The following is a 25794-nucleotide window of genomic DNA, read 5'->3' on the forward strand; positions in this document are numbered from 1 at the left end:
CTTCCTCTCCTCTTTATTACACTGATTTACTCAAATCTTTGACTTCTTTTGCTGGGCCTGGGATTACTGGAACATCTTTTCTATAAATACGGAACTGATGTTCTAAAATCATGCTGCTACCAGCAAAAGCTTGAGTTTTGGTTTTGGGAGCAGTTTTCTAAAATAAAGCCTTTACATTGGTTATACACTGTAGCCTCTGGGACAGCTCAAAATTTTCTCTACCCCCCTCCCCACGTTAGCACCCAGGATGAGATGCTCCGACCTCAGGAAGCCAGTCTCAGAAAACACTTAGTGAAGTTCTCAGCATGGGGAGCGTGAATGGCCAAGATGGGAGTCACTTCGGTGCCTCCAACACCTCCACGGTGGTAGGACTGGTGTGTGTGTGGTCCTAGGGCAGAACTCCCCAAATCTCCACCTGAGATGCCCTAACCCTGGAGAAGGGTAAATTCACACTGCCCGGAGCCCCATATGGCAAGCACTTATCCTGGCATTTCTTTCAAGTTGCATTTTTTTTTTTTTTTACAAATTCATTTAAATTTTGTTGTATATACAGACAGCTCATACAACTCAATAACAAAAAAACAAACAACCTAATCAAAAGGTGGGCAGAAGACCTAAGAAGACATTCATCCAAAAAAGACATACAGACAGCCAATAGGCACATGAAAAGATGCTCAACATTGCTAATTACTAGAGAAATGCAAATCAAGACTACAGTGAGGTACCACCACACACTGGTCAAAATGGTCATCAAAAAAAAAAAAAAAAAAAGTCTACAAATAACTAATGCTAGAGAGGGTGTGGAGGAAAGGGAACCCTCCTACACTATTGGGGGGAATGTAAGTTGGTGCAGCCACTATGGAAAACAGTATGGAGATTCCTCAAAAAACTAAAAATAGAGTTGTCATATGATCCAGCAATCCCACTCCTGGGCATGTATCTGGAAAAAAACACAATTTGAAAAGATACATGCACCCCAGTGTTCACTGCAGCACTATTTACAATAGCCAAGACATGGAAGCAACTTAAATGCCACTGACAGATGAATGGATAAAGATGTGGTACATATAAATGCCACTGACAGATGAATGGATAAAGAAGATGTGGTACACATATACAGTGGAATACTACTCAGCCATAAAAATGACTGAAATAATGCCATTTGCAGCAACATGGGTGGACCTAGAGATTATTATACTAAGGGAAGTAAGTCAGAAAGAGAATGACAAATACCACTTGATATCACTTATATATGGAATCTAAAATATGATACAGATGATCTTATTTATGAAACAGAAACAGACTCAGACATAGAGAACAGACTTGTGGTTGAGGGCATTCCAGTCAACAGAGGAGTTCACAGCCTGCATTTCCTTAACTGCAAGTTTTGATTTGATGATTACACCAAAGCAACACAACAGACTAAAAAGTTTGGTCTCTGTAATATAGAATATCTTCAGATTAAGTATTTATTGAATAAACACACATTGCTCAAGCTGTTTACTAAAAATTTGGAGAGATGAATAAAGTTCTCTAGGAGAAGAAGGGGAAGTGATTGCTGAGTCTTCTGCCCCCCACTCTGCCTGGGGAGTCCCCAGTAGGAAGGCTGACCCGGAGCTTGCATCCACTACTGCCCTGTGTGCGGGATCTTGCCGCAGCGACTGCTTTAACTGTGAACTGTTTCCACAATTTCTACTAAGGTGTCAACAGAAAACACTGCCGAAGGGTTTGAGTAGGAGCTGCAGTTTCTTTCCTGGGTGAATTCTAGAGAGACAGCTTAGTCTCCTTTGATATAAAATAGTTTAATGGTGAGAGGACAAGTTTGCCCTGGAGTTTTGGGGAAATCTAAGGACTCTCTTCATTTCCTTAAGAAGGAAAAATTGATCGAAGTTTTGGTGGGTCCCAGCCAGTACCTAAGGCAGAATAAGTGAGACCCAGAAATGAAACAAAAACAGTGAACTTGCAGGATTAATCCTCATTTATTTTCGCCTGAACTTTGAGATTAAATAACACTCAGGGATTGAGAAAGAAAACTCTTCCAAATAAATAGATCTTTACATCTTGTCACACTAAGGGCTGCAATGTTTAAGAAAATAGGCTGGTTTTGAGTAAATTAAGTAATATTTACTAGGGTCTTACTTAAGTACTTTTTTTCCCTTAAACTTTCTATTTGGAAATAATTTCAAACTTTGAAAAAGTTTGCAAAAAGAAAAAGTAAAAAAAACCTCCACATATTCCCTTTACCTAGATTCATCTATTGTTAACATTTTTATCATCTGCTTTTCTCACTCTCTGCATGTATATGTACATATGCATTCATGTATCTATGTGTGTATGTGTATTACATATACATGTGCACATACCCACTAGGAGTAAGTTATGTATACATCATGGCCATTTACCTTAAATACTTCAGTGTGCATTTCCTAAGAATAGGAATATTCTCTTACATAACCACAGCAGAGCTATCGATACTTTTTTATCTAGTCTTCTGCCCCTATTCTAGTTTTGTCAGCTCATCTGACAAATGTCAGATCTGATTTGCCAGATTTCCTTTGTACCTTTAATCCCCCTCCAGTAAAGGATCCAGTCTAGAGCAAGATAGTGCAATTAACTGCCATGTCTTTTTAGCTTTCTTTAATCTGGAAGATTTTTAATGTTTTTTTTTTTTTTTTGCCTTTAGACATTCCTTATTTTGTCTATTTGATGTTGCTTTGTGACTGGATTCAGTTTATTCATTCTCTGCCTTAATACTGCAAAAGGAATATTGTGTCCTTCCGAGGGCATCACATCTGATGGAGCAGGATGTCCATTTGTCCCTCACAGATGTTAATTTTGACCACTTGGTCGAGTTGTTGTCTAATTTCTCCACTATATAATTACTGCTGCTTTCCCCCACCTTGTAACTAATAAGCATACTTCAGGGAGACCATTAGAGACCATGCAAATATCCTGACTGTCATCAAAGTTTCCTCCTTTTTTAGTATTTGTTGATGAATCTAGCCTGATTCAATCTTTACTATAGTGATTACAGAATGATGACTTTCCAACTCCAGCACTTCTGTATTTACCAGTCAGCTCCCAACATTCTACTGTACGCAAGAGCTCTCTCTTTTTCCTCCCTCCCTCCCTCCCTCCCTCCCTCCCTTCTCTCTCTCTCTTTCTCTCTCTCCATCTCTCTCTCTCTCCCTATGTATCTGTCATCTATTACCGGTACAGATTTATGAATTCTTACTCTTTTTCAATGGTTTCTAATTCATTAGTATACTTCATTATATTAGTGCTTAAACTGCCCTAGATTTAGCCAGTAGGAGACTTCAAGCTGATTCCTGCATCTTTCTGACATACCCCCAGCATTTTTTGGAATATGTTCTTATTTTCTGACATAACAAGATATTCCAACATCAGACATTTCTCTGGAAAGTTCTGATTCCTTTCAGAATGAAATTATACTAGTGAACAAGATACTAGTGCCAGTTGTGCTTATTGCTACTGGAATATCTTTGCTTCTTGGTCCATCCAAAAGACAGATCTGGGAAAAATAGGTATGTATATATACATACAACACACACACATGCACACACACACACACACGCACACGATTGAAATTACCACCACCAATAGGGACAGATGGGTATCATATTATATAAATTATATTTATATAAATATAATTTTTTCCTTATCTTTCCTTCTTTCTTACACAAAGGTAGCATATTATATACTCTTTGCACTTTGCTTTTTTGCCTTAACACTATCTCCTGGAAATCACTCCATATTAGTCAATAGAGATTTTCTTCTTTCTTGTTTTTACTGCTGTACAGTTTCCATTTTGTGTATTTAGTATAGTTTATTCAATCAATTTCCTATGTTTGGACTTTAGTTTTTAGTACTTGGGAATTACAAATAATGCTGCCAAGAAGAACCTTGTGCATATACACTTTGATATTGTTGGAAGTGAGCTTCAGGGCAAATTCCTGAAGAGGAATTGCTAAATCAAAGGATAAATTAATATGTAGTTTTGTTTGACATTGTCAGTTCTTTTCCACAGTGGTTGTACCATTTTGCATTCCCTTCAGCAACATAGGAAAGTGCCTGTTTCCCCATAGCCTTGACAACAGAGCATGCTGTCAAACTTTTCAAATTCTTGACAAGTGATTGGGGAAGAAATAATGTCTCAATGAATTTTTAATTTGCATTTCTTTTAATATGAATGAATTTGAAATTTTTTCACGTGTTTAAGTGTTATTTTCAGATCTTTTTTGTGAATCATTGGTATCATATCTTTGGCCCATTTTTCCAAAGAATTTTTCAGCTTTTTTATCCTCAATATTTGTTAAGTTCTTTATCAATTTGTAAATTCTTTATCACCCTTTATTCGTCGTATATGTTGTGAATACTTTCACCTAGTTTATCATTTGCCTTTTCACTTTGCTTTTTTTTTTCCATGCAAATTGTTTTTATTTTTAAGTAGTCAGATTTATCCATCTTCCCTTTCATTACGTCTGGATATATATATATATATTTGTATAGTTATAGTTGTAGTTATTGCCATTGTATGTATATAACTATAGTATAGTATATATTATGGCACATGTCTTTATGTATATATTCTATAGTATGTGTGTATATATATAACTATATAGTTATAATATCTATACACTATAACAATAGTGTATACATGTACATAAATATAGATATAGCTATATATAAATAGATAGATATAGATATGCACACACATATTATGTATATATGGAGCTAGGGAAATATCCCATTTTCTCAAGAGTTTTTATTAGAAATGGGTGTTGAATTTTGGCAATGGCTTTTAAAGCACTTATGGAGATTAATCCTATATCTTTCCTCCTAAACTCTATTTATATGGTAAATTAATTTAAGAGATTTTTCTGTTAGTAAGCCCTCCTTGCATTCCTGGTATAATCCTTAGGTAAGGTTTCAAGTTCCATCACTATGTTTTAGATGTCAAGGTCTCTACTGAAGTGCCTTTGCTCTACTGACGCCCTCTCTTTGAAGCCTTTTAAAAATATTCCTCACACTCTGTCCCCGAAATGATACCCTCTTCTTTATTCTTTTCACTTCTTTGTACATACGTTTAATTTCAGACATATCACTCTGTACTGTATTTATTTGTTTAGAATCTGTTTCTCCCATTAAACTCTACACTCACTGAAGGCATGGAGTGGTTCTAAGAACATTTTTATATCAGTTTCTTGAGTGTGAACTCTACAGACTCTAAACTGGCCATTCAAAAGAGGTACTCAGGGGACTTCCCGGGTGGTGCAGTGGTTAAGAATCTGCCTGCCAATACAGGGGACACGGGTTCGATACCTGGTCTGGGAAGATCCCACATGCCGCAGAGCAACTAAGCCCGTGCACCACAACTACTGAAGCCCGCGCGCCTAGAGCCGGTGCTCCGCAACAAGAGAAGCCATCGCAATCAGAAGCCCTCGCACGGCAACGAAGAGTAGCCCCTGCTCACCGCAACTGGAGAAAGCCCACACGCAGCAACGAAGACCCAATGCAGCCAAAAAAAAAAAAAAAAAAGAGGTACTCAGGAGCAGTGTTTGTCACACTTTTCCATTAACTAGCAGCAGAAATTAAAATAAATTCCTATTTATAATTATGTCAGGTTCAGATCTATTAGGCATTAAAGCATGTCCGTTTGAATCAGGGCAACAGCTTTATGTACAAGGAAAATCCAATGCAACCCAATTACTTATGAGAGTGGAATTATGCTGATCCCAAACCAGTGGTACAAAAACCGTTCTACCACAGATAAAATTCTCAAATCCCCACTTCTCTTCCCATTCAGCATTGTCATGTATTTATGTCTTCACAAGAGAAAGTGCAGAATAGAGGGGTTAACATTGTTTTAAAAATAGATTTTATTTTTTAAGATAACTTTTAGGTTCACAGCAAAATTGAGTGGAAAATACAGAATTCCCATATTCCCCCTGCCCACACAGTCTCCCTCACTATCAACATCCTGTGCCAGAGTAGTATGTTTGTTACAGTCAAGGAACCTACACAGACATATTATTACCCGAAGTCCAAACTTTATATTAAGTTTCACCCTAGATGTACCTTCCATGGGTTTTGACAAATGTATAATGGCATGAATCTGCCATTATGGTATAATCAGTAGTTTCACATGTCTAAGAAATGTTAAGTCTCTACGTCGTTCTCAGGTCCACCATCAAATTTCTCTTCACAATTCATGTAACTGTTTTTCCGTCCACTCCACCCTGCCTTCCCAGCACCTCTGAGTATTTTCTAGCAATAGCTGAATGGCTTTAACACTGTGATCAGTTTAGTTTGGTGGTATGACTTTTTTGGACAGTAAATGGGGAGTCGTCTGACAGAACTCGGCAAACGCAGGCACATTCCTTTCATTTACCAAGGGTAGCTGGGTGCGGCCCCCTCCACGTTCTCTTCTTTACGTTGTGATCTTGGGTTTGTTACTCTTCCCCCTTGTTTTCCTCAGTGTCCCTCCTTATAATCACAATCTCACAGGGCCTTTGAGCTAACATGAGGGATCCGAGTGAGCAAACCAGATAAAGAACGTAACCGAGGTTAGGAGAGTACAAAGATGTCGGTTGGGGAGAAAAATTTAGATTCTATTGTTCTCATTCCTTTGTTAATTTGCACCCAGCTAATGTCTAGACCCATCACAGAAGCACTAGACAGGGTTTAAGAGTAATTTCAAAAGTGTTCCTTGGCCCTGACCTTGCCTAAGTTCATATTTTCTTTCTTTTTTTTTTTTATTTTTTATTTTTTTAATTTATTTATTTATGGCTGTGTTGGGTCTTCGTTTCTGTGCGAGGGCTTTCTCCAGTTGCGGCAAGTGGGGGCCACTCTTCATCGCAGTGCGCGGGCCTCTCACTGTCGAGGCCTCTCTTGTTGCGGAGCACAGGCTCCAGACGCGCAGGCTCAGTAGTTGTGGCTCACGGGCCCAGTTGCTCCGCAGCATGTGGGATCTTCCCAGACCAGGGCTCGAACCCGTGTCCCCTGCATTGGCAGGCAGATTCTCAATCACTGAGTCACCAGGGAAGCCCAAGTTCATATTTTCTTGCTCTCTGGTTACATCTTCCTGGCTGGAGCATGCAGCCTTGCTAGTAGTCACAGAATCCAGGAAAAAAAAAAACCCTTTGCCAGAGCTGAGAAATAAAATGCTCTGTTCCCACCATTTCACCATGTGTTTCTGGCTGGAACTTCGGCGCATTTCTGCCAGTTAATGTCTTTTTCTCTCAAGAGGGTAACTTTCACTCACCATTTCAGCTGTCTCTGCTGGACACTCAAGCTTCAGCTGGTTGACATAGCCATGACTGCTGTTGTCAAAAACTCAGGCTACGTCCGTCATCCCTCAAAGAACAAAGTTTCTGTGTTTCTGCAGATTCAACCTTCAAGTTCAAGCCAAAGTCATTCTCCTAAATCAGGGTGCCAAGGGGGCTGCCTTCGAAAACCTCTCCCCTTGCTCAGAGCCTCTGAGACAATGTCCTTTCCACTATCTCTGGCCTTTTTAGTTTCTTTAAACTTTCTTTCCAGCTTCTCATCTTGATTAGTTTCTTTGCTCTTTTCATTTCCTAGTCTTTTTTTGCATACTTTCCTGGCCATCCCACCCCAGGGGCCAATTATTTCTGCTTTTCTTTGTTTTCTGTCAACAATTTTTGGAATATACTACCTGGGCATTTAAAAAAAATCAATATTTACCTAAGTGCACACACAACAGCTCTTGTATATAGTAAAAGGAGATACCAAAGCAGTTAAATATCATGATATAATGGAGACTGATCACACTCTGGACTGGAAATCAGAGAGCTGGGTCATCATTTTGACTCTATCACTTCTAATTATGTAACCTTGGAAAGTCAATCTCACAGAGTCTCCAGCTCTTTATTTGTAATACGACCTCTAATGCCCATCATAATCAAATATTTTATGATTTTAAAGACTTACACTGCAAAGTTAATTTGGTCAAGCCGACTGTATGTTCATCAGTTAAAACAAAACTTAAGCTTAATCAAGGGAAAGACTATTTTGATTGAATTAAGTTTGATTTTATCTCTCACCTTAGGCACTTGCATAAGACCTAAACATGCCTACCTCTTGACTTATGCGTATAGGTTAACTTTTGCTACAACAATGCTGTGTAACCGTCACACCATTTAATAATGCACATTTGGTTAGGCTGGAGGTTGGTTGGTCTAAATTGGGCCTGGCTTGGGTGGTTCTGTTCTAAATTGGGCCTGGCTTGGATGGTTCTGGCTTGGGTGAGTCTCTCATCCTCTTCTTGGAGCCAGCAGTCTAGCCTAAAATGTTCTTCTTATGGTAATGGCAGAGAACAAGAGAGTGAGTCCAATCATACAAGTACTTCCAAGTCTTGGATTAGTCAGGTCCATGATGTTCCATTGTCCAAAGCAAATCATACGGCCAAGCCCAAAGTCAAGGGTGCTCATGAGGCAGGTGGATAAAGAAGTGAATATTTCTGAACAACGTTATATAACACACTGTGCTTTGGATATGAGTGATGAAGATGCTTATATATGGCTTCTTCTCAGTGAAAATGAAGCCTATGATGAAGACATGCAGAAACCTTAGGGATTAGAGTCCAGAGTTGCTGGTTTGAGACAGGCTCTATGAACTTACTTGCACACAATTTTAAGGTGCAGGTGAAAGTGTCATTTTAGTCAAATGAGAGAGGTCAAGATCATAACACTGCCTGAAAATCATCTAGAGTCCTTCTATTTTGCAGAAAATTCCTCTGAATCATGGAATGAGTATCCATCCATGAATGAGCAACTGTTCACTCTATTCAAGTTGGAGATGAATTTGCAAATGTTGACCAGAACTTATTTATAAAACCAGAAGAGGCCACTTCAAAGAGATGGCTAAGACTAAAACACCATGAGACACTTGCCATATGATAGATTGAACAATTACATGACTTATGTTGTACTGTACAACTGTCTATCCCTTTACTGAAACAATCTAAACATCCTCCAACTCGGCCACTTTTTACCCAATACTTCTACACATATTTATGTCTTCTAATGAAACAGTAAAATAAAACCAAATGATTATCCTTTTGCTCATCCCATGTGCAGGAGCCCGGGCTGAGCATGACGGGAGGAAGAGTGAAGAAAGACTGGAACTGGGGTTCTTACGCAAGGTATTCAGTTTTCCTCCAGTGAAAATAAACAGCTGAATTTCAGTACAAAGACTAATTGCACTTTCCCATTGTTTGGAACTCTCGTTAGAACTTTCGCATTTTCTTCTTCTTGTAATTATCCTAGGGAATGCAACAAACCTCAGAGATTATCATAATTTTGGCAAATAGCTTAGAATGTTAGCAGATGACCCAAAGAGAAGAGGATCTGGTATGGACATAAGCTTGAAACCCTTGTCATCCCCTCAGAGAATTAAAGTGAAAAATAAAAACACTGCAAGTATTTTTTAATGACAGCAGCCTAATTTGCACTTCTTAAATAAGCAAGAAAATCCCTGCAGATAGCATTAGGTGTCAGCTTCACATAGCCTCTCACTCTTGTTTAAATTTCCAGCATGTGCAGATGAAAAAGGGTGAGTTGCTGGGAAAACAGGTCATTCAATTCTGACATCCATTTCAACTGCAGTAGAGACTTGGCTAGAGGGTGATTATATTAATAAAGCACGATATCTATCTTTTCGATAGGATTCTAGCAGAGTTTTGTTGTGTGGCAAACTCTCAGAGGACTAGAGTGTCTCCAGCTCATGACAAGGCAGATCACCTCCAATGGACTCTTGAATGTAGGTGTACTTGATGGGAGGTGAGGCGGCTTGAAAGGCGGACGTCTTTCCATGCTAGGAACAAAACATCGCTCCTTCAATGCTGAGAATATCAGGGGGTGATGTATGTATGTATCATATATTGTTTAAAGTAGGAAACAGAGAAAGTGAAAGAGACATGCTTCCCTGGTTCTCTCAGATTTTTTTCCTGGCATAACCTGCTTTTTAGTCCTGTTATGATAGTAGCATTAATTAATATTTATGTGATACTTTATAATTTGTAAATCATTTTAATCACAGCATTATATAATTTGTATTTAGGAATTGAATATTATTGTCACCATTCCATAGATAAAACTGAGGCTCAGAGGTTTTAAGCAACTTGTTCAAAGGAACCTGACCAGCAATTCAAGCCTTTTAACCAGAACCTACACTCTCCATGGCAACTGCCTCCTAATAGAAGAAGTGTTTCTCTTATGTGGGTTAAAACATTCTTTCAGGGACAAAATTTTAAAATTCTGGGACCAAAGATGGCAGCTTTTCTAATAGTCCCTTTGCCAACCTTACCCCCAGCCTTCACGCTCATACTCACTGTGTGTATACTGTGGGGAAGGATGGAAGCGGGAAGTAAACTCTCCTGAGTCTCTGAGTTGGTTGGTACTGGATAGATGATGCTCAAATCCCTTCTGTTTGTTTTAGTGAATATTCTTAAAGTTGTCTTTGTATAAAGTACTGTTCTATGTTAGCACAATTCACCTCTCTCTCTGAAGTGCCTCAAGCATAAAGGTGAGTGTGGCATTTAGCTGTACAAATGCTCCAGCTCTCTTGATATCAAGAAATAGAGGTATATCTGTGAGCAGATTTATGTCCATGACTCAAATACTTCTACCCTTTGTCTATCAATCCCTAGTACCTTAATTTCTCCAGAGAGAGGGAGAGATTGTTTTTCATCTCTATATAACACAGACATTTGAATACAGAACAATAAAAAAAAATCAATTCATAGTTTCAGATTCCCATTTTCTCATTTTAATATAAAAATCCCAACGCCTATTACCTGGTTCTCTGATGCTTTAATGGAGACAATATATATCAAAAGGTGGACAAAATTCTAAGAAATTTGCACTTCTATCTTTTATGGGAAATTAAGAATTTCTCAAGATCACGTGGTGGCCAAAGTGTAGTACTTGGACAAGAATCCAGAATTTCTGACTCTGTTTGGTGTTTTATTCACCACAAAACACTCCTTGCACATGGCTATAGAGTCTTCGAGGGTACTCTAAGTAGAAGGTAGAGCACATGGTCAATGTTATCTGAGACAGTAGTAGTAAGATACGTGGAAGATCAGCTCTATGTATTCTGAGGGTCTCCTCTAGGCATGGCCTAATCCAGACTGATCCAAAATAGCCGAGTCAGAAAAGTGAGGCTTAACCTTCCATGTCATTTCAGAAAGATGAGTGGAGGGAGGAGAGTTTTGGAAAATATTTCAATAAGACAGAAAAGGGGTAACTCATTGTTTGCTTGCTTTTCTCCATGGGGAAAAAGGAAAAGGGCAGTAAAAGCCCATTCTGCTGAAAAGCAGCTGGAAATTTCTTAAAATCACCTTTCTCACTCAATTTCATACTTGAGCATCTAGGCTCAGCTGGGCCCAGGCAGTTCATAGATGCATGAAAATGAAAAAAATAATGAAGATTAAAAGAAAAATCAGTTTCAGTTCTCATTTCATGCCCACTGACTTGTTCCATCCAGTGAGTGCTCCAGCCTGAACAGGGAGAGATGGGACGAAGTCAGAAGTTGTGCATCTAATCCCAACTGTGTGGTGCTGGGGAAGCGAGGTAGCCTCTCTGAGCTTCTCTGAGCCTTATTTCCTCAGTTAAATATGAGATAAATGCTATCAAGGAATGATATTTAAAGTGCTGAGTGAATATTTTGTACTGAAAAAAGTATCTGTTCCTGCATATCTTAGTATTGGATTCACATTTCTTTTTGGTATTGACACAATTTTCTCACTCCAAGACCAAACAATACAAGGCAGGAAAGGAGCAAAGCTGCCACAATCACTGGCCAGGACATTCCATCTTTGGGTTGATTAACCACAATACCTGGAAAGCCCATAAAGAGAGACGAACTTTAATGCCAAAGTTTGGCAACTGGAAAACAGGATGAATTGCATTAGTTTGCTTACCTGAAACACGTTTTCTCCAAAGGCCATGGGGTGTTCATTGATCACAGTCATGCTCTGGGACCATATCTATGCCTTGTTCTCATATCTGTTTTTGCATTTATACAATTGCTTATTTTACATGAATGTCTTTCTTGTTAGAATGTTCCAGAACTGATCTTTTCTTTTTTTCATTTCCCCAAGACCCTGGACAATTCCTGGCACATGGTGCCCAGTGAAATGGTATTTGTAAGAATGAATAAATAAAACTGATCATCTGTAAATTTGTTTTCCAAATTCACTTCAGTAAAGAAAACTTTATATGTAGAAATATTGGTCTAGCTTTGGATCTTCTTATTCTTTAAGGAGTCATTAAATGCTTTATGGAATATTAGTGTGTTAGGAGGAGGAGGAAAGAGTAAAAAGCATTGTAACAATTCAAAGGCCTGAAAGTCCAAAGCCCAAAAGGCCAGAGGCAATATAAATATAATATTCTGGACTGTTTTACTTTTTCTCTAACATGAAGGAAAAATTAAGAAAACAAACCCTCTTAGGAAATAAGATTGTCTGGTTCTGCCTGGCAGAGAATAAAAGGGAATGTTTATAATTATATAGTTGCTTAATTTTTTCCTTTTTAAAAAGTGTTTTATGATCATGTTAAAGATTCAAATAGTACAGAAATACAGAACTACAATGAAAAGGAAGTATCCTTACTTCTTCAGATGCCAGCTACCCACACTAGAGGCAATAACTTTTAATAGTTAATTATGTATCCTATCAGAAATTTTTTACACATATATAAGCAAATATATGTACCATGAATATATATCCCTTCTTATTACAAATGGGGGCATACTGTACATACTGTTCTGTTCCTGATTTCTTTCTCTTAAAAAACATTCTTGGAATACATTTCACAGAAGTGCATAGAGGTTTTCCTCATTCTACAATATTAAATTACTGGCTAGTTCCCCAATGTATGGATCTACCATAGTTTATTTAATTGGCCTCTTAATGTTAGACGGTTAAATTGTTTCCAGGCTTTCCTTATTTATAGCAACACTCCAGTGAAATTCCTAATACATTATAGGTAGATCATTAGCTCTTCAGATTACATAAATTATTTGGGCAAAAAGTGCATTTTTGTATCAGAATTACCTGGATTGTTTTTTTTTTTTCGTTTTAACTAGATTATAAACTGATTGTAGGTGGAGACTAGTTTTTTAATTTTTTTGATTGCCTCAGATTTATTACACTGCTTTTCATAAAGCAAAGTTTCAAAAGCTACAGGCCAAAAAACTGGATTTAAAATATTAGTTACCAAATCTCTTCTATGTCTTACGTAGTTTGGATGGCAGCCACATTATGTCATGTTAACACTGGGTATCAGTGCTGAAGATTTTTCCTCCTACAACACGTATCCAGGGATTCAAGGTCCTCCTGATGCTCACGCTACTCTAGCCCTGTCAAAGCAGACACTGAGGGTACCCTGGGAGCTCACACAGTCCTAAAATACGTAACCATGTGGCTCATTGTATGCACAGGTGGCTAGAGAGTTCACAGTAGTTCAAACCACTGGAATATCATGATCACAAAAGAAATAATCTCACAAGAGGTCAATTTAGGACTCCACAAAGTTCTGTTTTAGTAAAGTCAAGACTTACTAAGCTCTACACTGGTAATATGGTGGAATATAACATTTTACCTCCAAAGTTTTAGAGAGATGAAAGAACAAAAGGTTTTAAATAGGTCTTCTAATAGGTCTTCCATCAATGCTTACTAATTTTCTCCCAACCAAATATAGAAAATGAGACCATTGACTTCAGGAATGTCTTAGTGGAGAAGCAGAGCTCCGATCTTGCCCTGTCTCTCAATTAGGCAGTTCTTTAAGGCACCAATAGTTAAAGATGTTAGTAGGATGTCAGTTTGCAGCTCTACTGCTATGTGGTGTGCAGGATGGACGATGGTCCAGTGACTGAGGACTGTACAACCCTCGAAATGAAATAAACTGAGTCTCCAGGTGGAGCGTTCACCAGTTAAGTGAATACCTTCTGAAGGGAAAGAGTTGATTATGCCTCTGAATTTACAATCAAGATCTGTGTTGGGAGGGTCCTAACTTTATTGAATACCATGACCTCTTACGATATAAAACAAGGGATTGCATTTAGCATTGACAAAATTTTATTAGTTGAATTACAGGAATACTCTTTGTTCCAAAAATCAGACTATACTTTCACAGAACTGAAATGTTTCTCACTACTTTTTACCTGGCTAATTCTTATTCATTTTTCAGATTTTAATTTTAAATATATCCTCAGAGAATCCTTTCTTGTTCCCCAATTAAAATTAGAGCTTTCTGTTAGACTCTGGCAACACCTTGTACTATACCATAAGATGTGTGACAAATACATTTAATTGCATGATTATTTATTTACTAAATATCATCTATAATAGATTATAATCTTCAGGAGGCAAGTGTTTTCAATGTATACCCAACAACTGGCACAGTACCTGACAAATGGTAGGTACTCAGTAAATACTTGTTGAATGAATAAAACATAAAATTTTAAAAAATGGTAAATGACTCACCAGTGATAAGGATATGATTATTTTTAGTAGATCCATTGGCAGTTGTGGGAACTTCTGAAAATGCTCTGGCTGTGCTGGTGAAGGTGTCACCTAGGGATATAAAGGGGATATCTGAACTGATCCTAATGACCATCTCCACCTGGTCAAGAAGTGTAAAATTGTGATTGGACTTCACTTGCTATTAGAAAGGGCTCAATCTGAATGGTCTAAATGCTCCTAAAATATTATGTGTAAAGTTTACTAAGGACCAATTTATGCAGGGCTGGTACCCTAGGATCTGTCTAACAGTTACCAAAGAGTGAAACTTCCTATTGGTTTAAAAAAAAAAAGAGAAACAATACAGCACATACAACAAAACAATATCTGCTAAAGAATCTCCATGAGAAGTGGTTATGGGAAAATGTCTGAAGTTGGTGTCATGGAAAGATGAGGCTTATCCATAGTGGCCCAGGTTATCAGAGGTCCAATGAATCAAAATACTGATTATTCCCACTCTAATATGTTTGATAAGATCAATAAAAATTCCTTTGCAACATCTGAGTAGACAAATCCATGTCAACAAATCATTCCATTTTCCAATGGAAAATTAAAACTTAAAATGCACTTTAATGGATTTATTTGGCCCCCAAATGCTATTATGTAGATTTCATTTTGAAATAAAATAGAGACAAATCTAAGACTTGGTCTCTGACTATCTTTTTTGAGTGACTGGGAAGAATTTTGGTTCCATCCATTGTCATTTTTATCATCACTGTCGTTTTCATCAAGATGCACTTTTAAATACCTGAGATTGGCTTCGTTCTCATTTTTTCACCTCCGATCAAATAAAGCAGACCACAACCTTCCCTGACACTAAATTTTCCCTAAGTGCTCACCATGAAGTGTCGAACCTGCCCTTGACGGGGATGAACTGTACTTTTCACTGGGCATCCATGAAGCTGCTAAAGGAAGAAGATAATGGAAAAGTTAATCTGTATAAGACTAATTATTTTATTGTCTCTTCTTGACCTTTAATTGAACCTAAAAATTCAGCACACATTAGAATGTCCCAAAATAAAGTGGGAGTTGAGGGAATGCCTGTGGTCCAGATGTTTCTAATAGGGAAGGTTTTGATCACAGCCATTTAAAGCAGGAAGAAGAAATGGAAGAAAACACTAGGAGAGGTTTTTCCAGCCCCAGAGAGTGTGTTGTGACTGTTCTCATGTCTATCCCACAGATGAGCTAAAAGCATGAAAGCCCATGTGTGTTACAGTGGCCTTCAGTAAAGAAAAGATGCCAACAGGACTTTTTTTTTTAACATATTTATTGGAGTATAATTGTTTTACAATGGTGTGCTAGTTTCTGCTTTATAGCAAAGTGAATCAGTTATACATATACATATATCCCCATATCTCTTCCCTCTTGCGTCTCCCTCCTTCCCACCCTCCTTATCCCACCCTTCTAGGTGGGTCACAGAGCACCAAGCTGATCTCCCTGTGTTATGCGGCTGCTTCCCACTAGCTATCTATTTTACATTTGGTAGTGTATGTATGTCCATGCCACTCTCACTTTGTCCCAGCTTACCCTTCCCCCTCCCCATGTCCTCAGGTCCATTCTCTACGTCTGCATCTTTATTCCTGTCCTGCCCCTAGGTCCTTCAGAACCACTTTTTTTTTAGATTCCATATATATGTGTTAGCATACGGTATTTTTCTCTTTCTGACTTACTTCACCCTGTATGACAGACTCTGGGTCCATCCACCTCACTACAAATAGCTCAATTTTGTTTCTTTTTATGGCTGAGTAATATTCCATTGTATATATGTGCCACATCTTCTTTATCCATTCATCTGCTGATGGACACTTAGATTGCTTCCATGTCCTGGCTATTGTAAATAGAGCTGCAATGAATATTGTGGTACATGACTCTTTTTGAATTATGGTTTTCTCAGGGTATATGCCCAGTAGTGGGATTGCTGGGTTGTATGGTAGTTCTATTTTTAGTTTTTTAAGGAACCTCCATACTGTTCTCCATAGTGGCTGTATCAATTTACATTCCCACCAACAGTGCATGAGGGTTCCCTTTCCTCCACACCCTCTCCAGCATTTATTGTTTGTAGATTTTTTGATGATGGTCATTCTGACCGGTGTGAGATGATATCTCATTGTAGTTTTGATTTGCATTTCTCTAATGATTAATGATGTTGAGCATTCTTTCTTGTGTTTGTTAGCAATCTGTATATCTTCTTTGGAGAAATGTCTATTTAGGTCTTCTGCCCATTTTTGGATTGGGTTGTTTGTTTTTTTGATATTGAGTTGCATGAGCTGCTTGTAAATTTTGGAGATTAATCCTTTGTCAGTTGCTTCATTTGTAAATATTTTCTCCCATTCTGAAGGTTGTCTTCTCATCTTGTTTATGGTTTCCTTTGCTGTGCAAAAGCTTTTAAGTTTCATTAGGTCCCATTTGTTTATTTTTGTTTTTATTTCCATTTCTCTAGGAGGTGGGTCAAAAAAGGATCTTGCTGTGATTTATGTCATGGAGTGTCCTGCCTATGTTTTCCTCTAAGAGTTTGATAGTGTCTGGCCTTACATGTAGGTCTTTAATCCATTTTGAGTTTATTTTTGTGTATGGTGTTAGGGAGTGGTCTAATTTCATTCTTTTACATGTAGCTGTCCAGTTTTCCCAGCACCACTTATTGAAGAGGCTGTCTTTTCTCCACTGTATATTCTTGCCTCCTTTATCAAAGATAAGGTGACCATATGTGTGTGGGTTTATCTCTGGGCTTTCTATCCTGTTCCATTGATCTATATTTCTGTTTTTGTGCCAGTACCATACTGTCTTGATTACTGTAGCTTTGTAGTATAGCCTGAAGGGTAAGCTGACATTATTGTTTGACCATGAAAACTGAAGTGTCAACAGCGAATAATCAGACCCCTGTGGTTACAGGACTTGTTAGCTGCTGGATGAGTCCTTTTGATACATTCAGAGGCAAACCTTCCCCTTGAGTGGATGGCAGCAAATTCCAGCAGCACATATGGCCTTTGAAAGAGATATATCAACTCATTTTGTTTAGCTCTCCAACTCTGGCAAGAAAGTTCCACTTCTTGGCAGACTCCACATATCTGTACCTGATAACATGCTTATAATGTAATGTAAAGTAAAATAACTACAGTAGTATATGGTTATAGTCAGTAGAAAAACATTACGCTCATTTATTTAAAACATTAGTATACATGATTTTCCCAGCTGAATGCTTTCTTTTGTGTCAAGACCAAAACAATAAGCAAAACCAAAATAAAATAAAACAAACATTAAAACCCCCTTTAGCCTGACCCTTTCTTGGTTTCTCTCTAGATGCCGGTGGCAGTTACAGCTGCAGACAAAGGTATGTTACCAGGCCCTTTGGAAGAGCTGAAAGTCACTGCTTTCTGGGGATTGCTCACAGGACAGTCTGTGATAGCTGCTCCACTTGGGGTCACCCACCAGGTTAGGGTGATTTTGTATATAGCTATTTTGAGTTTGTCTAGGTCAGGGAGATGTTCTTATCTTCAATACAGTTCTATGACCCTGTACATGTGATCTTGATAGATCTGTTCTAGATAGAATGCCAAGGTCTATAGATGACAATGGACTGGGTACTTTTTTAATGCCAATTTTTAGTGTTTAAGCCATTAAGCCAGGAGTTTGATTGACAAAGAGCAAAAGCAACTAAAAAGAAATTGGAACCAGGCCTGGATTTAGGTAAAATTATGAAGAAGGCAGTTTGTCCTGGATAACCTTACAGATTTTTTGCCCAATATGGTGTCTCCTTTACTTCCTACTTTTAGGGCCTGAAGCCTTTATTTCTTATCTCTTCAAAGTCTGTTTGCAAGAAAGGATATGATAAATTAATTTATGCTAAGATATGAATGTTTTAACAAGTGCTATCACTTTGAGAAAAATGGGTATTTAAAAAAAGATTTTCTATTTTATGTTTATTATCAGCGATTCAATATAGAACACTTGTAATGATCAGTTACATGTGGATACCAACAGTTTTTTCATTAAATACAGAGCATCAGTCTTTTCTGGTCAATTTTGATTTTCTCCAAACAAGAAAACCAAACATAATACAATTTCAGGAGATGGTAATACCATCAGCATGATCCATCCAAATTGCAAAAATGGCAATACTTAACTTAAAATCAAGTAAATTATTTGACCATTTCATAAAACTTCTTTTTGGCCTTCTGAAAACTTTTCAAGTATAAAAAGATCTCAAAATATGTGTGATAAAATTGAATTACAGAATCCACTTTGGAAAACTAGGGAGTTATTTTTCTGATTTTGCCTTTAAGATTTTTCAAAATCTGTTAAAAAAGAAATAAAGAGGAAAGTGTGTTGAGAGAGGTGAAGAAAAAGAAGCTTCCAGTTGATAGACTTAACATGTCTGAAAATATTTCAGTAATGTAAAGGAAAAACTTCAAGAGCAAGAATATATTACAATTAAGAGCATTTCAGCAAGATTAAGAGATGGGCATTTCTTGTATTAACTGCTCCCATAGGAGAGAGGTCTTCCTGAAGAATACCAGTTTATAGAATCCTCAGTAAGATAGAGCTGGCTATCTCCAGTGATTTATCTTTCACTAAAACAATACTTTTTCTAAAAGCTCATCCACTCCATCATTTAGATATCCAATTTTTAGGATGTGTTAAACACTGGCTACTCCATCTGCCATTCTTAAGTCTCCTTGGGAGTCTCTCAGCAGAGTTAAATTATTATTGTCCTTTAATTGATTGAAATATTCTGTGTTCTTCAAGGTATCATCATGTTTTTTAAATATATAGGCTAATTCTCCTTTAAATTCTTTGAGAACATATTTTCATGAAAATCCATGAATGAACACTACTTTGACATTTGGATGATAAACACCAGCTTGATGGATAACGTCCTTAAGTACATCACCATTATTGGTCGAAAATATGAACATAGGGATATGGTGTGGTTAGAGTTTCTCAAATAAATTCTTATATCCCTCCTTTAGCATAACATCAGTTTCTTCCACAATTCTTTTAAATTTAGCTTTTGATAAAGGTTATTCGACAAGGAGACTCTGTGACTTAGCATACCATTCTACCATAAAAGGGTACTTCTATGGTAAAAACAAGATCAACTTCAATAGCATTGTCTTTTTCCTTGAGTTGCAATAACATTTTTTGACATTCATTTGTAACCAGCTTACAGTTCTCAATAATATTATGACATGTTAGGCATCTTTCCCTTTGTAGGAAAATCTACTTACTGTCATATAAAAGTCCATGATTATCTGGTTTGGCAGCTCCTCTTTTGACAACATCACAGATCATTTCTGGTACTCTTATAGGGTTCTTGAGGCAAACTGAACTTTTCTAAAATTCTGGCATGATTTTTACATGTACAGACTTTTACTGAGTAACCAATCTTCCTTAAGACACTCTGAGTTCTGCCCTTAATTTTGTCCTAGAACAAAGGCATAGGGTGGCAAGCAATAATCATAGATGCGGGGCTTGGACACAGAGATCTCAGTGATCTTGGTCTTCTGCCCCAACTGTTTCTTCAAGGGGAATATATACTGGGTCAGCATCACCTCTTCCATCAGGATGCAAATACTGGCACCAGCTACTGTGTCCACTCTTGCCATGATCACTTAGTCCATAAATGGGACCCCCTTATGGTCTTCCTAAGAAAGATGACATTTACGAGCTTTGGAAGTGTGGGGCTTGTGTACTAACTGTGAAGAACATGGAGCCCCCAGAAATTGGTATTTTAACAGAGGATAGAATTTTAAATCAGAGGAATAAATCTTTAATTTGAGGCTGACCTAATGAGGAATTAGGTGACAGAATGGGAGCAGAACAGTGTTTTAGATAAAAGGAAAATGGAAAGAGATGTGATCTGAGACATATAAGATTTTAGAATTTGAAGATAAGAATGGTGAGTTTAGAGAATCAGCATCCTGGCCAACAGGGAACGGAGGGACTGAAGAGATTATAGTGCAGCCTGACACAGGGCCCAGCATCGTTGTAGGTCCTGGCATTGCTGTGTCCCTGCCATTGACCCTCAACTCCTCAGCTCTAGCTTCTCCATCACCCTCTGCCTATGGAAAGTAGAAGGGGTTGTTATGAAATTATTAGGCACAACTACCAGGAACTTGAGGAGAAACAGCCAGGACCAGGGACAGGATAAGAAATGCACTTGTAAGATTTAAGAAGAATATGTAAATTCTGAAGAATATGGGATGCAAGGTCAAAGAACAGAATAAAGACCTCATGTGAGATCGATAAGAGGTACTCTGAGGCGTGTGTGTGTGTGTGTGTGTGTGTGTGTGTGTGTGTGTTTGTGCACACATGTGGTGACAGTGAACTTGATGATTTTGGTAATGGGATAAATTGGAGGCTTAGGGACCCATGGAGACTCATATCATTTTTCTGCTTGCCTAACTTAGACAAACTGATTTCAATGTGGCTTTAGGCTCCACTGGGCCAGATGGATGGCAGGAAAAACCAGAAAGAAAAAAGTAATTAAGCTTCAATTTTCTGCTCCATGGTCTGATCACCTGTGTCAGGATGAAAATGTGTCCCAGGATGTTATTAAGCGCATACATTTTGGGTATTTAGAAGTTCAGATTTGGTATCTCCATTTCATAGATGGTTACAGTAAAATATGTATTACTGTTCTAGACTGTAGGAAATATGGAAGCTGAACTAGGATTAGATTCCAACATTCTTGAATCGCAGCCAAGACCTCTTCAAATTAATAAATAACAAAATAACAACAAAAGAATATATTAAAACATACACTAATAAATTTATTGTAAATGCAATGTACTCAGACCCTTCTTGTGACATCCAAATATATATGAGCTATACAAAATGTGTGTATAAGCAAATATCCCATAGAATGTGTTCATAAATAGCAAGGGCCCTAGAAACACTGCTAGTGGGTTTATTTCACTAGAAATCCATCCATTATCATTCTTTTTTTCCCTCTGAACATTTCATAAATCTATTGAAATAAACATATTGGAAGAAAAAAATCCCATTACCAATGCCTGACACGAATCTTGCCAAATGCATCATCTAATATTGGATGTCATATTGCAGCCCAATCCAATGAGTAGAAACATGTTTCAAAAACAGTTTGGGACTGAGCAATCAATATTAACTTGTTGGATCCTAATGTGTTTTTGTGAATGATTATAAATAGAGCAACTCACTGTGGGGAATTTTTTCTCTAAGCTTATGGATGAAAAATGGCAAATGGTTAACAAGATCTTCTTGCATAAATAAAAATGTGGGTTTTCACTGCCAGGAAAAAGAATTGTTTGTTGGGTTTTAGAGTCCCTTCCTAGATTTCACAATTTCTAAGGCTATTTTTATGGTAAGAATGATAAAGAGATGTCTGAGGATAGATGAAGTTTTCAAGTGGGGAAGGACAGAAAATGTGAAGGATTACAATAGTTCATTTCATTATGAAATCTACTGAAAAGACCAAGAATATACTTGTGTAAATTAGGAAACACTTTCAAGCAAGACACTTTCAATTTTCTAGTTTCTGGGGCAAAAAGTACCTTGGGTGGCCTCTATGCTTCATATTGATGTGATGCACGGGATAAAAAGGATTTTATTCTGGGCACACATGCTATTGTAATAACAATTTAAATAAAACAAATAAATAAAAAGCTCAAAACTTTCAATTAAACAGATCATTTCTTTTCACTGTGTGTGTGTGTGTTTTCTTCCTTGCCCAAATGTACACATACCTTTTCAATCATCTGACAAATATTTGCTGAGCACCTACTGTTACCTGCCACTATTACAGATGTTAGAATACTACAGTGAACAACAGAAAAAGGTTTAGGTCCCTTTTCTTGTGTATCTTACATTCTAGTATAATTTCAATAGACAATCAAATAATTCAAATAAACAAAGGAAAACATCAGATGCTAATTAAAATATGGGATAATTTATATGCAATCATAGCATAAATTTAAGTTGGAGTTCAGCTTTTTCCTATAACATTGTCCAATAAATTTTTATCCCCATTGTTACATGATCTACCTTCCCTGTAACCAAGAAGTATTAATTCATTTATTGATTCAACAATATTTGTTGAGCACCAACTCAATACCATGCACTATCTCAGGCACTGTGGATACAGGTAAACAAACAAAAAAACACTCTCATGGAACTTTCTTGTATTATAGTATCAAGAATAAAGGGTGACAACTAGTGTAGGTAGAGTTTCAGCATAGTTTATTATAAACAACTCAATTTTATGTTAACATCAATTTTATGTTTAACATAGGATAAATGTTAATCTATTAAGTATGAACTTTCATCCCCAGTCTAATGCTTTTTATTATCAATTAATATCTGATTGGTAAAAAATTCCCAGCTTCTACCCTTTTCTATGTAGCTTAGTACATTTTGGCTATTGTTTTGTTTGGCTTCATAATATCCACTGAGTTATTATCTCATCCTACCCTCAACTCATACACACAGATTTTGGAATTATTATAAATAACACTATAAATATTTACTCCCCATCCCATCCCTTGTATGCCCATTCAAAAGCAAATGCTGTTCTGAATGTTGTCTATTACTCACTTACTTATATATATTTTAAATTTTTATCACTTATTATGCCTAAGCCATATAGTGTTTGGTTGTACTTGCTTTTAATCCTAGAGATTATCATACTAAGTGAAGTAAGCCAGCCAAACATCAGAGAAAGACAAACATCATATGACATAACTTATAGGTGGAATCTAAAAAAATGATACTAGTGAACTTATTTACAAAACAGAAATAGACTTACAGATGTAGAAAATAAACTTATGGTTACCAAAGGGGAGGAGAGGGGAGGGATAAATTAAGTGTTTGGGATTAAAATATACACACTACTATATAAAAAATAGATAACCAGCAAGAACCTACTGAATAGCACAGGGAACTATACTCAATATCTCATAAAAAATATGAATGTAAAAAAAGAATATATATTTATATATACGTATAACTGAATCACTTTGCTGTACACCTGAAGCTAACACAACATTATAAATCAACTTTATTTCAATAAAAATTTTAAAAAATAAAATTTACTTTAAAATATCATTCCATATATAGTCACTTGGCATTTACTTTTTTGACTCAATACAGTGTTATTAAGATTCATTCATGCTGTCATACGTGGCTGCCATTCACTCATTTTTCATTGCTCCATAGTATTTTATATGACTATATTACAGTTTATTTATCCACCCTCCTAACTATGACCATTTAGATAATTTACAGTTTTTTTGTTATTATGAGTAGTGTTTTCCCCCCAACATTTGTGTACATATCTCCTGGACACATGTAATAATTTGTTTTTGGGGGGTTATTTATCTAGGAGTAGAAGTGTTGAATTGTCTGCTATGAAACTCTTCAGCTATAAAACATAATGCCTAAGTGGTGGAAAGAGATGGTACCAATTAATACCCTCACCAGCAACATATAACAAATTATATTGATCTACATCCTATATAACACTTGGCAATTCCAGACTTGTTAATTTTTGCAAGTTGATTTTGTGTTAAATGACTTCCTGAATTTAGTCTTCACTGGCATGTCCTGATTGTTAGATAGGCTGAGAATCTCTAGATGTTTTCTAGCTACTTGTGTTTCATCTTTTGTGATGTGCCTATTTGTTCATTTCCTACTGCTTTTTGTCTTTTTAAAACTTGGTTTGTAGGCATTCTTTATATATTCTTGATATAAAGTTTTGATCCTTTGCTAACTATATATTCTTGATCCTTTTTCAAATATGTGTGGCAAATATCTTCTCCCAGATTATAGTTTGCCTTTTTTTAAACTGTCTTTAAGGAGTCTTTTGATGAAAAAAATTTTCTTAATATTATTGTATTCTAATTTTTCAATTGTTTTTATGGTTAGTGCCTTAGGTCTCTTCTTTAAGCCCTTTCTTACCCCAAAGCCAGGAAGAAGTTCACCCTAATTTTATTACATGTTTTAATATTTAGCTTTTTGACACAAATGTCTTAAACTACATGGAGTTTATTTTTGTGTACTGTGCATGGTGGGAGTGCATTTTAACATGTTTTTATTATAAAAAATCAATGTTCCTGGGTCCACTTGCTGAACAGTCTCTTCTTTTTACAGTACTCTGCATGCCACCTTTGACATACATCTAGGTTACACTGCCTTATGGATCTCTTTGTGTGCTCTCCCTTCTGATACTGCCTTTTCATTCCTGTATTTGGGTACTGAGTTCATGGGTGTCTATTATATTATCAACGTATTTGTTGAGAGAAATGTGTTACATTAAATTATAGAGCGCCATGCCCAGACTAAGAATGAAACTGTGTTATGAATTAAAGATTGTGATTAATCTAAATCTGTGAACCTGAGGTCCATAAAATCAATAAATTATGCTCAAAGAGTGATATTACACAGGTTCCTTTTCTCTCTTTGATTTATTTCCTAAGGACAAGTTCCCAGCAGTGAGATGACTGACTGAGCCAGTGGGTATAAAAGACTTTTAGAGGTTTTCAATGTACAACTTAAATGCTTTTTAAAAGGGACATACACATTTACTCTGTGGCAAAGGGCCCGGGAGTTAAATTCAGAAGTCCTGCACCTGTGGCATCCAGGTTTCTCTTTGCTTTAGCCACATCCTTTGCTGCTTCCCACCATGCTGATCTTTGTCTTGTACCACTAAGAGGCAGTATATTTCCTTTTCCAATCCTGTCAATACCTGCTAAAGCAGCATCAGCAGACCCTGCTGCTACTTGGTCAGATGACAAGTAACAAACCATTTCTGTGCCTCACACTGGGCTCTCTCTTTTCCTTTTTTTTTTTTTTAGTGATATGCATATTCTAGCCAGTTCCCTCTTTCCCCAGATCTACTGATAGTTTGCTTTTTTATCTCCACTTTACTCAGATGTTGCCTTCTTCAGTAAGGCCTTTCAAGACCACCCTATTTAGAAGGGCAGTGCCCCCTCACCCTTGAGTCTCACTGTCTCCCTTCTCTGCTTTATTTTTTCCGTATCACTTATCACTGTTTGTCTGTCTCTCTTCCACCAGATTTTGGAACTTAGGTCTGTTTTGTTTACAGATATATCCTTAGCAACTTCAACAATGCTTTAAACATTGTCAATGCCTTGTAAATATTTGTTAATATGATTTTAAACAAAGCACACAGTAGCTGTTCAATATATGTGTTGGGTAAATGAATGAGGCCCAGAGTACTCCAAGGGACTCAC

General features: G+C 37.0%; 1 protein-coding gene and 1 pseudogene across 1 annotated transcript in view; both read right to left on the bottom strand.

Moving 5' to 3' along the window:
* Positions 1-9747: 9747 nt before the first annotated feature.
* CD96 (CD96 molecule) overlaps positions 9748-25794 on the bottom strand; it is a 91296-nt gene continuing 75249 nt past the window's right edge. The window contains 5 exon segments of the mRNA XM_036849687.1: positions 9748-9824; positions 9827-9855; positions 11759-11882; positions 14531-14620; positions 15406-15471. Coding sequence (XP_036705582.1) covers positions 9748-9824; positions 9827-9855; positions 11759-11882; positions 14531-14620; positions 15406-15471 — 386 coding nt within the window.
* LOC118894591 lies at positions 19082-19942 on the bottom strand (annotated as a pseudogene).

Source organism: Balaenoptera musculus, chromosome 4 (assembly GCF_009873245.2).
Source record: "Balaenoptera musculus isolate JJ_BM4_2016_0621 chromosome 4, mBalMus1.pri.v3, whole genome shotgun sequence".
Taxonomy (NCBI): domain Eukaryota; kingdom Metazoa; phylum Chordata; class Mammalia; order Artiodactyla; family Balaenopteridae; genus Balaenoptera; species Balaenoptera musculus.